General features: G+C 40.9%; 1 protein-coding gene across 2 annotated transcripts in view; it reads left to right on the top strand.

The window, feature by feature from the left end:
- LOC119897244 (protein argonaute-3) overlaps positions 1-14,469 on the top strand; it is a 38,792-nt gene that overhangs the window by 8,424 nt on the left and 15,899 nt on the right. For both annotated transcript variants that reach the window (XM_038710834.1, XM_038710835.1), the window contains exons 2-9: positions 6,678-6,849; positions 7,197-7,317; positions 7,543-7,751; positions 8,779-8,915; positions 12,451-12,585; positions 12,747-12,834; positions 13,336-13,483; positions 13,701-13,820. In XM_038710834.1, the coding sequence (XP_038566762.1) occupies positions 6,678-6,849; positions 7,197-7,317; positions 7,543-7,751; positions 8,779-8,915; positions 12,451-12,585; positions 12,747-12,834; positions 13,336-13,483; positions 13,701-13,820 (1,130 nt within the window). The remainder of the gene's footprint in view (positions 1-6,677; positions 6,850-7,196; positions 7,318-7,542; positions 7,752-8,778; positions 8,916-12,450; positions 12,586-12,746; positions 12,835-13,335; positions 13,484-13,700; positions 13,821-14,469) is intronic.

The following is a 14,469-nucleotide window of genomic DNA, read 5'->3' as shown; positions in this document are numbered from 1 at the left end:
AGACAGGGGGAGGATTAAATCTACTCCCCTCTGTTTGTTAAAACATGTCCTTCCTGTAATTATCTGAAAGCGCAAACACACACACACACACACTCATTGCAGCATTTTTCAACTTAACCAGGGGAGGATTCCTTGAACCCTTACACTCGCTGTTCAAAGAGTCAGTAAGCCTTTGATGTGTCTGTGTAGATTTGTGGCTGAATTTTCACTATTTGTCATAGCTAACTATAATGCGTCACCTACCAAGAGCAGAGGTCATTGTATCCCCTGACATGTTCTCTCATAGTATTCTGTGTTTAGTGTTGCAGAATTCAGATGTTCCTGTAAACTCATGCAGTGTTAGGGATTGTACAACATCCCACACCCCCTAACAAGCCCAGAGAAAGGCCATTTTGACAGACAAGCTCGTAGTCATCACGAGACAGTAACATTGCTTACATGTACACGAACATGCAGTTTTCAGTAAACCCGTTGCCTAAATCTGTAGAAGGCTTGAGTTAAACCTCCCTCTGTTACCCCCTTGCTCCCGCCTGTGGACAAGCACATTTGTTTTGTCTGTTGGTGGAGGGAACAGAGACGCACAGTTCCCAAGAAGGGTAGATGGGAGGGAGGTATCTGACGTGTTGCTGAGTGATCAGGATCGAATCGGCTATTCAGAAAATGCAGCAAAACACATCTGTGTGACATGCAGGGTTGATTTTCAACAAGCTGTCTGCCATGTGCGTGATATTGTGAGGTCCCATCTGTGTTTACAGCTTGCAGTAATCACTGTAGATGAATGCTGAGATCAGAGTGAATTTTCTTATGTTGCAGGTTGCACCAGTGGCTGCTATATGCTGGTTGGAAAAAATTAGAGATGCACCGATTGTAATTTTTTCTTGGCCGTTTCGGAGATATCGAGAGATATCGAGAGATATATAATTTTTTTTCTTTTTTTAATTTTAATATCTGACCTGCAGAATCTCATTTTGTTGTAATTATATCATATATAATTGTCTGTTTGTCTTTATTTATTTTGATCCGCATTAACACCAGCATAAGCATTGGCTATTCTCTTTGGGGTCCAGTCAACTGTATGTTAGTAATATAACATTGACTATTAAATAACTTTTACATTTTCTCCAAAACTGCACCAGGTTACAGGACCTTTTCTCATTCCAACACATTTCAAAATCAAAAGTGCTTCAGGTGAGGCTACTTGACAGAGCTTTTTTGTACAAACGCACAGCTCACTGTTTCCCACATAATGACGGAGATGGGGGTATATTTGTATGTTTTTATATGAAAATATTTAAAAGAATACATTACCCTATTTCTAGTGGGTTATTTTTTATCGCGCCATTTTAATTCTTCTCAATTCTCCTCCACACACACTTAATCTGTCTCTCTCTGTTTCTATCTCCCATTCTCTGTCTTCTCCGTGATTCCGTATATATTTCTTGTAACACAATACCAGAACACCTGTCTGTCTCTCTCTGTTTCAAAATATGTGTTGGTGACCGTTAATATACAAGTAAAGTCTCTGTGAGGGGAAACATGGCTGGTTTTGGCCTGACCGGCTGATTCTAGTCACCAGCTGATCGATCAGCGCATCTCTGAAGAAAATCAAACTGTTCTACATGAATGAAAAATCCTCCAACTTCTTGGGTCTCATGTCTTTTCTACAAGTCATAACAGCACAAGTCATGTTCAATAAAATTTAAACCTATTAAATTTCTGTAACATTTCACCACATGGAGAAACATTGGCCCTACAGCTTCTTTACAACCACTAGCAGGAACATCACAATATCTCAAAGCATTTCTGCATGCGACATAATTACCCAGAGGTCTGTTCTAATTGCAAGAAGCCAAAGAATGCTGAGGCAGGCTAGCCAGATATCGTGGTGACGGGCCCAGTGTTTGGTTTAAACCCACACAACGTTTTTGTTTTGATGCTTGTTGGCATCTTGCCATATACCCACCAGCCGCACACAAGTCATGACTGTGGGCGGTGGGTTAGTCTGTGCAATCAGGCAGTTTCAGAGGTTTAGCCTTTGAAGATTACGCTGTCACATCAGCAAGCACGTGCGCTTGTGTTTTGTGTAATATGGGAAATATTAACCCATTTTGTGTGTGTGTGTGTGTGTGTGTGTGTGTGTGTGTGTGTGTGTATAAATTACTACTGTGTGGGTTTCATACTCAAACTAAACCAACTGGCTGCATCTGTTTTGTGTAAGTGTGCAAGTGGGTGGAATACCAAAACTTAAACGTGTCTGTGGTATGTTTTTACCTTTTTCTTTCATTGTAAGATCTTGTCATTACTGCTATAGTTCATTTACTACTGAATCCCGAAGCGTGGACTCAAGGATGTTCCGCTGTGTGTTTCTCTGCCTGTGGTGGCTCTGTGACTCATGCTGAAAGGAAGCCAGGTCTGAGAGGCAGATGAAAGCCGGAAAACGCCAACCCTGCCCACCCTCTAATCCACCCACCTCCCTATTATCCTCCTTCTACTGGATGACTTCACCAAGACCATGATAATACAGCAAAAAATGCTCTCAGTAAAGAAAGAACCTCTTAAAGTTTGTTTCAATGACTTCTTGAGTGACATCTGTCCTAAAATTGACTGAATTAGGACACATTTTAATCTGTGGTAGACTGGCTTATTTATGTAGCCTTAATTTACTAGAATATCTGTCTTCCTTCTTTTGTCACTCTTGTGTGTGTGTGTGTGTGTGTGTGTGTGTGTGTGTGTGAAATTGGGATTACCTCACAAGTTTCACTGAGGGCCCCGAAGGAATTACCATAACAAACGCATAGTTTTGTGAAGGAGGGACAGCCGTGGCAGGAATTCCAGACTTTCCTCTCTTTTTCATCATTTTATCCCAGCAGGCACTTTGAAACGCGAGGCCTCCACCCTCTGTCAACCCTGTTAACCCACAGTCCACAGCCCACCAGATGAGAAACAGAGAAAACGGTGTTGCTCAAATTGTCTGCTGTTTCTGTACTGTTGTCGTAGAGATTTTTATGAACTTCCCCTCAGCGGGGCTTTTAACCTCAACATCACCCACACATATGAGCCTATGAGTCAAATTGTAATGAATCACACTTAGCTATGACTTATTTATCAATGACACATTTGGGGCAGTTTTTTTGATGGACGTACTGTGTAGGCAGAATGATACAGATGGACAAACAAAATCTCATCTAGATTTTATGTCAAGATGGCTATTGCATAACTACGGAAGCCCTAAGCGGCCATCCATTCAAATATTTTGTTTAGGCCTACTCCGTTTTCCCGTGATAACTGGATAATTAGCTTGTGATCTCGAGATAACGACTGTTGTTTTTCTCCTTATAACGGGATTATTTTCTCGTGATCTCGAGATAACAAAACAGGGGTCGGCAGGAACGTTTCTCAACTGTAATTTCAGAGTGATTTTCAATGTCGCTGGTTAGCTCAGTTGGTAGAGCTTAGGACTCATAGGCTACATTCAGACTGCAGGCCAATGTGACCCAAATCCGATGTTTTCATGACAGTGTGAACAGGCCCAGTCACATGGAATCTGATCTTTTCCAGTTCCATTTGGGCCACTTCCATATATGTATATTTTTAAATGCGACCTGTCTGGACACTCAGGTCGCATTTGATGCGACTTTGATGTCACTCTAGAGCAGCTGTTCTGCTGTAGATGGAGCCGCGCTGAACGAAAAAGCTCCACAAAAAGCCATAATTAAAGACGTGGCTCTCTTCCTCCTCTACCTCGCTATCATCTGCTCACAAATTCCCTTTCTTACACCTGAAATCCACCAGACCGCAAGCTCTCTTCTGAGTTACGTGCATGCTACTTGTCTGAGTGGACTCAGTGGGGGGAGAGAGAGAGAGACAGGGAGGGAGTGAGTTGTGGGGTAGTTGCGTTGTACAGCGCCAGAAACCGTAAAGAAAAGAACAGAAAGTTGTGAACACTTGTCATAATTCGGGAGAAATGTGACCCGTGAGAGGACAATGAAATAGTCCCGTGAGCTAACGGGAGTCTCTCGTGAGCAGGGTCCGAAATTAACTTTTTGACTCACCTGCCACGGGGACTGGTAGATGGAAAAATCCACCAGCCAAGCTATTTTTTACCGGCCAAATCACATATACATTAATTTCAGTACATTTAATTGATATGGTATTTTTAATGAATAAGTGTACATAGAAGTCAAAACAGAGCAACAAATAGTAAGACATGGAAGAGGTGGAACTAGCGCTCATAACAGTACATCTGCCCGTGAGCTTTCGGGCCACGGACAGTTCACACTTGAGTCTGATATGGGCCACATTTAAACAGTAATGTGAACTGTCAAACAAAACAAATCACTTCTGGGGGAAAAATTGGAATTGAGCATTAAGGCCTGCAGTCTGAACGTAGTCATAGTTGCAGGATTGTGAGTTCTTTCCTCACAGTAGGCCAATTTAAAAAAAAAAAGGGAAATGTGTGATTGGATTCCCCTGAATCTCTTCATAACAACTTTGTTGAAGAGGATGATAAAACAAGAAAAGTATCATGTTATCACGTGAAAACAACAGTTGTATCTCGAGATCACAAGATGGTTATCCCTTTATCACGGCAAAATGGGGTAAAAATAATATTTGAATGGATGGCCGCTCAGGGCTTCCGTACATAACAATAGCAAAATGCATAATACCATAAGTTTAATCCAAACATTTTATTGGCATGTCAGCAAAGCAATTTGTTTTGTCATGTGTGATGTAGAAGGCACAGCCTCAGCAGTCCCAAAAATAGTACTGATATGAGTGTGGCATTATATTGAACAGAACTCGCTTTTTGGATCAAAGTGACTCATGTCTTAGAAATCTCAGATTTTTGTGTGAGTGTGTGTGCATGCAGAGTGATACCATTTTTTTTAGAACACGTGATCGTTCAACACATGTTCGGTCATGAGTAGCACTAGACAAATAAGACGCATACATGGATGGATGGATGGATGGATATTACGTCTGCACAAACCGGAGTAATGCACATGTAAATTTCTGCCACAGTGTTCTTTCTCTGTTCTTGTATAACTTGCATTTGTTTATTCCATATTTATATTTATACATCTGTTTATGTCAACGTCTAGCACCTTATCACCAAATTAAATTCCTTGTATGTGTAAAACTCTACTTTGCAATAAAACTCCTTCTGATTCTACTGATTAGGGCTGGGCACGTTAAGGCGTTATTATCGTGTTAATTCATTAATTAATTAACGCTGACAATTATTTTATCGCTCATTCAGTTTGGCTCTGAATACACATACAGTCAAATCATGGGTAACAGGAGGGGTGGGATGTTGATCAGCGTGCAAATCACCCACCCAAACAAGCAGTGGAGCTTCGGCAGACTACGTTGGATGCAGCGTGTGGGAGAAGTAGGCTAGATAAAAGCAAGACAAGCCATCAAATGACATAGCGAAGTGGATAGCTCTACACTGCATACTGATTAGTATTGGGGAAGATGTCGATATTAGGAACGTTCTTAAAATCACAACCTAGTCGCTTGGCCACGCGGGGTTGCTCTTTGCTCCGATGATCAGACAGACAGTGGTCCGCGAGTAAACGGCAGGCGCTCTATGGAGAGTAAACATGGCAACGGCTTCTGTGCGCTACGCAACTTAAGTAAAATTATAGGCCACATTACCTGATAGGCCTACATCTAGTTTTGCGGGGATGCTCTGCCATGTGAATACCCTCCTGTTGATGTCCTATTTAGTAAACTGCAATAGATTCTGGAAACTCACAAACAGCGAGGATCAGGGTCATGTACAAAAAGTTCAAGACAATTCAACTTCTGCAGCTGCCGGGCGTGTGCGTGAGGCGACCACTTCACCTCACCAAACAGGGAAACTACTGAACATAGATTGTTTATGCTGGTCCCTGATAAAAGAAAAATGTTTCTGCTGATACCTGCTCAGAAAAAAACAACAAGAAAACAGATTTATATATGTTATGACGTTATGATCGTGGTTCTGGACTCTATCTAGTTTTAACAAGCTATAAAAGGTAATGCCCTGGCAGTGGCAAATAGCTTTGGTTTTATATTTGATTGAATGCGCATCGTGCTTAAGACTCTGAGTGCGACTCATTGTGCTTACGACTCTGTGTGTGTGCCGCTGCCCAGCAAAAGTACTTCTTAAATGACGCATCGATGAAATAGAGTACTAAAATCATCGTTAGCTGCAGCCCTAATGTGATAGTAAACCACTGGCAGTGTAGTTGAAAGACAGAGAAATAGTACAGTACCCTTTTAAACAGTCTGCATCATTTAGTTCTAACTTTTTTTGTATAATTTTATATTATATTGCACATTGTTTTGGGAAGGATACTTCAAATTTGGGTTATAAATTGTGCGTACAAATATCTATTCATTCAACATAATTAAACATATCAGTCAATTTTTAACTGTAAAATTCACTGGAAATTAAATTTAAAATGTTACACTTGAGTTAAAAAAGCAATGTATATTAAATAAACAAACTGATAGAGAGCAATACAGTTATCTGTGATAAGTCAGTATCTGTTGATGTATTTTGTTCACTATAACATTCCTGCTCACAGTGTGCATACATTCAGCACATCCTCACCCAGAATGACCCAAATCTGATCTACACTTAAGTTTTATTTCCTTTAATCCTCCCCTTTTTGTTCTCCTCTCAGGAGCCGTTGGGGCCCAGTCCCTGTTCTCCATGCCACGGCGGCCTGGCTATGGCACCATGGGGAAGCCCATCAAGCTGCTGGCCAACTGCTTCCAGGTGGAAATCCCCAAGATAGATGTCTATCTCTATGAGGTGGACATCAAGCCTGACAAGTGCCCACGGCGAGTCAACAGGTAGGCTTGGCCCTCTGAACACTGTCTTAAACTACTCAGATACAGTATTTACATCTAGATTAAATACTAGGCAACTATTAACTGATATCTAATGTAGAACATCTTGCAGTGAGTAATTACACAGTCGTGTCAAAGGATAAATAGCTATTGATGGACATTTTGTTTAGATTGAATCTGTGACCTTTTGATTCTGAGGTGGTCTCACTTGATTTATTTGATGTTAATTGTTGATTTGACAGTTTTAACATTATTAATGAAGTCTCAAACATGTCAGCATTTTTCTACATACAGTATAACTGAAACTCAGTTTTTGTGTGTGTGTGTGTGTGTGTGTGTGTGTTGTGCAGGGAGGTGGTTGACTCTATGGTGCAGCATTTTAAGGTGACAATCTTTGGGGATCGCAGGCCAGTATATGATGGAAAGAAGAGCTTGTACACAGCCAACCCACTGCCTGTGGCACCTGCAGGGGTGAGCTGGAAAAAAGACACACATGAAAACACACACATTTTTCTTCATTGCAACCTGAATGTAAACCATGTGTGATATCTAGTGAGAATACTTACAGACACACAATCTCAGCAGCTCACCATTACCTGAACCAAAAATGACAAAGTGTATGCATACACAAAATTGACACCTACCCTCACTAAATGCACTCTGCCTTGATCTAACCTTCTTTGTTTCCCCACTCAGGTGGACCTGGATGTCACTCTACCAGGTGAGGGAGGTAAAGATCGGCCCTTCAAAGTTTCCATCAAGTTTGTATCTCTGGTCAGCTGGCACATGCTACACGAGGTGCTCACTGGTCGCAGCATGCCTGAGCCCCTGGAGCTGGACAAGCCCATCAGCACCAACCCTGTGCATGCAGTGGATGTGGTGCTGCGACACCTGCCCTCCATGAAGTGAGCTGAAGATTTTATGCTACCTGTTTTTTCAAAAAGGTTCAGACTTATGGGTTTACTTCTGGGACAGCTGGAGATCTAAATAGATCATTAATTGTTAAGGAGTGTTCTTATACAGTAGACTCAGCCAGTTTGAGTCCAGCACGGACCATTGCCTAAGGTGCAAGGCCCTGAACCCCTGACTGCTCACTGCTGGGTTAAGTGCAGAGGATTAACAAATTTCCCCTCAGAGTTGAATGAAGTATAATAAATAAATAAGGAGACAGCACATTTACCCTTGCTAAATCTCCCAACCTTTATCTTCAGTCAGCATACATAGAGGCAAAACACAGAGATACACATTAGAATTTTTTTCCCCCTCTGATACTGATAGTAAATGTTATATATTATATTAGTTTTGTCACAGTGGCACCAATATCAGTACTCTGATCCCAACGGAAATAAAAGAAAGCTTAAATGTGCTCTCACGAGGCGTAATATTTGACCTCAAACCATCTTCCACTCTATCACTTTCCTAAGCCCCAGCAAAGCACTGTCCAGCTGAACACAATATCACCACTGCATTTAATTAAAATCATTTTCAAAGCATTATTAAAAAATGGGTATCGACACCTTTCATTGAGCTCTGTCCACAGCCCCCACGGGCCCTGTACTGGCAACGGCATCATGACACATTGTCGGTCCAGGATTCACCAAGACATGTGCAATTATTAATGTGTCTCCTGGGTAAAGTAAAATGTCGACGGGTCCAGGCAGTGTCACCACCCTCTCATTTCACTGAGTTTCAGGCCATATTGAATAGCAGCTGTATAAACACATATTGACCTACATTATAAATTCAGGATGTGTGAACTAAATCTTACATTTCCTGTCATCTCCTGCACCCTTTCCTTCTTGCCCCTTACTTGTTCTTCTCTTTTTCATCCTGTCCTTTTTTCGTGACCTTTGATTGTTTTTACCTCCTGTTATATTTCATTCCTTCAATCTCTTTGCTCTTTTCTTATAATTGCTACTTTTCTTCATCTAGGTACACTCCAGTGGGTCGATCCTTTTTCTCGGCTCCAGAAGACTATGACCATCCCCTGGGAGGTGGGAGGGAGGTTTGGTTTGGCTTCCATCAATCTGTGCGCCCTGCCATGTGGAAGATGATGCTTAACATTGATGGTGAGAACCAAATTCCACCTTGCATTTATTTTGCTCCAATTGTACCTCAGGGCTATATGGCCTCACATCTACAACAATGTAAATGCTGTTTTTATTGCTAACACAGTAAGAACTCTGGCTGATACTGCTGTCCATATTTCAAAATATTCAAATACAAAGATTTGATCTTTCTTTTAAAAAAGAAAAATTCAATTGTCTTCTTTTGTGCAGGCGCACAGAATTTGTTTTCTCTGTGTCTCTTTCACAGCAGGGGAAATGAGATTTTAATAATTAAACAGATAGATTACAGTAGACTGACATTGAGCCCCCATGATACAGGCTATTTTTAGTGATTTGTGCATGATCAATTTACTTTCACTGATGTTATGTTTGAGGAAATGTAATAGCTGTATTTAACATAAATCTAACTTGACAATGTCATGCTCATGAGAAAGCTCTTTCACTGGAGCTGAATGAGGTCTGCAAGATATACTCAAGGCTTTTTCCTCATCGTGGAGGCTGAAACTGTTGTGCTGTGCTGTGGAACAAAATATTTTTTTTATGAAGTGGAACACTTCCCATGGCCCAGAGAGTGAAACTATCTCGCTCTTCGTATATGCTTGCATGGTCTTCCTTCTGTTCAGTATTACCCTGTTATGAGTAAACTTTACTCTCCACTACGTTTGTTTATACTGAATGCAAATTTCTTTTCTAACAATAGATGTCGTCATATCGCACAGCCCTAGCGTCGCTCCTGCTCAACTCACTACTTCTCAGAAAGGAGCCAGTTCTGCTTCCTCAGAAACAGTTTTTTGTAAATGAATGGAATAGTTGAAGATGTAGTTTGGTAATTGGCTTTAGCACTGGACTCTTGTCAGTAGAGAAACTCTGTTTGAAGACCTGAAATAGTGAGCTACAATTTAAGTCCATTATTATTTGTAGAAAATAAGTGCCACAAAGGATGGTGGAGAATGCAGGAGACTGCGGGAGGTTGCTTGAGACCAACGAACTTGGAGAAAGTTGGGTTCTTGGCTGGATGGGAACGGACTAGTCGGTTGCTGTGGAAACAGAGGGCAGCTAGTTTGTGTGTGTGTTTGTGTGTGTGGCTGTGCCTGCGTGAGTGAGACGGTGGGTGTTGCTGGGGTCAGGAGGTTAACCGTGTGGAGCATTTCCTTGAGACAGCTTTTGTTTTGCTCCAAGTGCTTGAAGCCTCCGTCTGTATTTGAATCTTTCCCTCCCTACTCTCTTTTGTTTCATTTTCCCGCCCTCTCATCCTTGGAAACCGGTCAAGTCAATTGGTCGACTGAAGTCTCTTGTTAGCTGTCCAGCAAGAAAGTAGAACTCAGTGTTTTGCAAAGCATTTGTTTTCTAACTCATCCGTATTGCATTGTATATTGGCAAAGCAAAATATTATGCCTGTTTGAATACATGCGCATAAAGGCAACAAACCCTGCTTCCCACACTCTGTGTAATGTGTTAAATATACCAAATCATCAATCAACAAATTTAGGTTGTCCCTGGTAGAATTATTCCTGATGCTTTTCTTTCAGTTACTTATTTAAATTAATTGTTATTATTCCAGCTCTCGTGGCTGTGCTGTGTTGCTTATTTAGTGTGCATGACTGTTTCTTGTTTTCATTTTTCTCTTAGTAGTCATACTATGTCAGCTGTTTATTGCTGCTGTTCGGCTGGTTGTCTTTTACTATTATTATTATTTTTATTGTTTGTTTGTTTGTTGTTGGTTTTTCTCCTCCCCAAGCCCCCCTCTCTGTTCTATTGCAGGTTTCATTGCTTTCTGCAACTGGTGTTTCCCACTGCTTTTCCCTGTTGTCCCCACCTTCCATTCCCCTTCTCTTACAGGTCTTGTCCTTTCTCTGTGCTGTCTGTTTGTGCCCCCTGTCTGACCCGGTGACATATCAATACATAATTAAATAAATAATAAAACAGACAAAGGAGTATATTAATACTCTCTTGTTAAAGTAAAATCTGTCTGGCACAATATGGTATCCAGGTCATCATACTCTATACCAGGCTGCTGGGCAGGACAGGTTTAAAATAAATAAAAAAAATAAAAATATACCAAATCATTGTAATCATAGAGAAATGAGACCATTAAATTTCATTTGCATGAATGACTCATAATGCTTCCAAACACACAGAAGTTAAATGACAATGCGTGGGGAAGACAATTAGGTGTGATGTCACTTTCTACTAGTGGTGAAAGGCTCTCACGTCTCTCAGTGCAAACCAGAGGTGTAAGAGAATGTGTGTACAATTCGGTCATCTGCCGTCTTGTTAGGATGTGCGCTTGCAGAGCAAAGGGAACTTTGTGCTGCTTGAATTGCACTATCCGTGTCAAATGAGTGATACATTTATTTAGCATAGTGGGCTGACTACATAAACATTATGTGATAAGCCTCTACAAGGGCTTCATAATAGCTACAATGTGTGTCCCTGTGTCACTTTGTTGTGTGAAAACTCCAAAAGCAGGTACCATTTTGAACATATAGTTTACATTTCTGTTCGGTTTCTATTTTCAGGCATGCACCCATCATGTATACCATCCAATTTAAACTGTGATGTAACTGCAGCCAGTGGTATAACAGTGTTGCTTTATAGACTTTCAAGTTCAGTGAGTCTTATATCTGGGCTGCCAGCTCTCACGCATTGATCATGAGGCTCACTCTCTCACACCACACGACCACTGTTTAACACAGTGAAAAAATCTTTTTTAAAACTGATAACATTAATCACCTTTGCCCCACTGATTGAGTCGCAGACAGTTTGTGACTAGAGTGGTTTTAAAATATGAAAGTTAAGTTTGGATACATGAAGGTAAAAAAAATTATGTACCTATCTAAGCCATTAAATTGTGTGCCATAGAACTACCAGTCCTGTCTGATGCACATTTACCACTTTTCTGACAGAATGATTAAACTAAGCATTTTTTCAGGGGGAGGCCCCCCAAACCCCAAATGTCATATCCTTGAGATGAAAATTTGAAAAATTAAATCACCAAAAGCACCCATTTACAATTTATATAATTCAGTCATACCTGCTCATATATTTAACCCTCCATATTCTCCTGAGGGTCCCATTTTTCAATGCCACTTCGCCCCTATCCTTATGACCACATTTAAATGATTCCATGAATTCACTACAATGCAGGAAAACGGTCTCTGAAATTAACAATTTTCTGGAGAGAGATCTCCAGATACCCTGATTATTAGGTTTGGTCTCCCGATTTAGGTTATAATGTCTGGAGGTCCAGAAAGTATGCTGATCAACCATACTTATTTGTCGTTGACCATGATTATTGATATGGCTTTTCATCTATACATATTTCAAAATTGTGTTTTGTCTGCTGAACTGAACAAAATTCCTGGGGGTTGAGGAGTGAAGGCCCCCAACCCCTGAGGTATACTCTTAGACTGCAACTTCAGCGATACAGAATCTCATTCCAAACTAAATTGAAAAGTTGGCAGCCCTGATTATAATATATTGTTGTTGTTGTTTTTGTGTCTTAAATTACTCTTGTCCTTGCTTTATATTGCAGTGTCTGCCACCGCCTTCTACAAGGCCCAGCCAGTCATCCAGTTCATGTGTGAAGTGCTGGACATCCACAACATAGACGAGCAGCCCCGCCCTCTCACAGACTCACACCGGGTCAAATTCACCAAAGAAATCAAAGGTGAAGATGGGGTGTAAAATGTGCTTGCATGTGAGAAAGAGTGTTAAATAAGACAAATATTATTTCATTATGTGTGGTCTAGAGTTTGAGCAGGAACAGTGAGAGCACACGTTGCAGCCGACACTTCCTTAATGCTGCTCCGACACTTTATTATTCACCAGGTTTGAAGGTGGAGGTGACACACTGTGGAACCATGCGGAGGAAGTACCGCGTCTGCAACGTGACCCGTCGGCCTGCCAGCCATCAAACGTGAGTCAGCCTCCAGGCAGGCGAGGGAACAGGACACTGGGCAGAGTGTGTGGATGGGGTGAGGGTGGGGAACACAGACCACAGAGGATGCGATCACCAATTCACCACCAAACAAACCAGATAATGGCTGACTCATCTGACAACCATGCATTCAACATTAGTCATAGTGAAGTAGCCGTTGTGTGGCTGCTGATCTTCAGTGTTTTTCATCCAGAGGAGAATACCTTGCCGTGTGTTATCCTTCACATGGCGTATTAATCCCCATATAGCCATCAAAAAGGATGGTCCATACATATATGCCAACGTGCTTTTTATCAATATGCTGTTCTCTTATAATACTAATTTAATGATATTTGTTCAGTGATTGCTACTCTCTTTTAAAGTGTTGTTAAAAGGTGCTATGGCTATATTTTATAGCGACTGACTTACATTCAGTTCAATCAGTCTAATTTACTTTGCCTAAGTGGCAGTGTAGTTTTTGACATTTCTCTTTCTCTGCAGGTTCCCTCTACAGTTGGAAAATGGCCAGACTGTAGAGCGTACCGTAGCACAGTACTTCAGGGAGAAGTACAACCTGCAGCTTAAGTACCCACATTTGCCCTGTCTACAGGTGGGCCAGGAGCAAAAACACACCTACCTTCCCCTGGAGGTGAGAGAAAACAAGTTGCTATTCCTTATTTTTCAATTTAAACACAACTCCAAGTATTAAATCTGCAGTTTATGGTGTATTGGACAGCTCCCAGGTGTGCTTATATATAAAATGTAGAAATAACCTGTAGAAAAAGCTTAAGTATGCCCAGAAAATCATGACAAAAATATGATGAAAAATACATGTCACCACCACGTTTGCCTTTGTTTTCTTGCAGGTGTGTAACATTGTAGCTGGTCAAAGGTGCATAAAGAAACTGACAGATAATCAGACCTCCACTATGATCAAAGCCACAGCTCGCTCTGCACCTGACAGGCAGGAGGAGATCAGCAGGCTGGTGAGTTGATGAATCAGGAACTCACCTTTCACTTCATAGACACCATGTTTAATATACTATACATTCAAAGCTATGACACTTGCATACTTCATCAACTTTTTTGAATAAGCAGGCTCTTGAAAAAAGTAACAGTCGTTAAAATTGTTACATTTATATATATATATATATATATATATTTTTTTTTTATTGATAGTAAACAATAGAGTGACTAATAGTAACAAATAGTATTGCATCGTATAATAGTCTGCATCATATACTTATCATACTGTCCTTTTTCCGCTGAAATGTGTCTAGTCGGCACACAGGCATTTTTTTCTTATGTTGTACAGTGCTCCAAGCATGCACCATCATTCAGATGGTTAGGTGTAATTTATACTGTACATTGTTGACCGTTAGAACCATCGTTCAAGCTCTAACTTTAAAGGAGGTGGGTGTGGAAAGAGACAAAGCAAAATACTGCCTGGATTGCTAAATTAGGGCAAAACACTCTCTGTACCTAGAAATGATCTCATATGCAGAAACATAGCTTATTATTTAGAATTTCTGAGCCTTTAACAAGTTATGTTGACTTCAGCATGTTAGCTTTTGATAGCCATTTAGTTGGACATCTCTATTAAATGCCTGCGTTGCTAAGCTTGTCAACACTTGG

Source organism: Micropterus salmoides, unplaced genomic scaffold, assembly GCF_014851395.1.
Source record: "Micropterus salmoides isolate LMB-PRFRI ecotype aquatic unplaced genomic scaffold, ASM1485139v1 Ms_hic_scaffold_11, whole genome shotgun sequence".
Taxonomy (NCBI): Eukaryota; Metazoa; Chordata; class Actinopteri; order Centrarchiformes; family Centrarchidae; genus Micropterus; species Micropterus salmoides.
The sequence above is the reverse complement of the archived record's forward strand: the minus strand, read 5'-3'. Positions and strand labels throughout refer to the sequence as shown.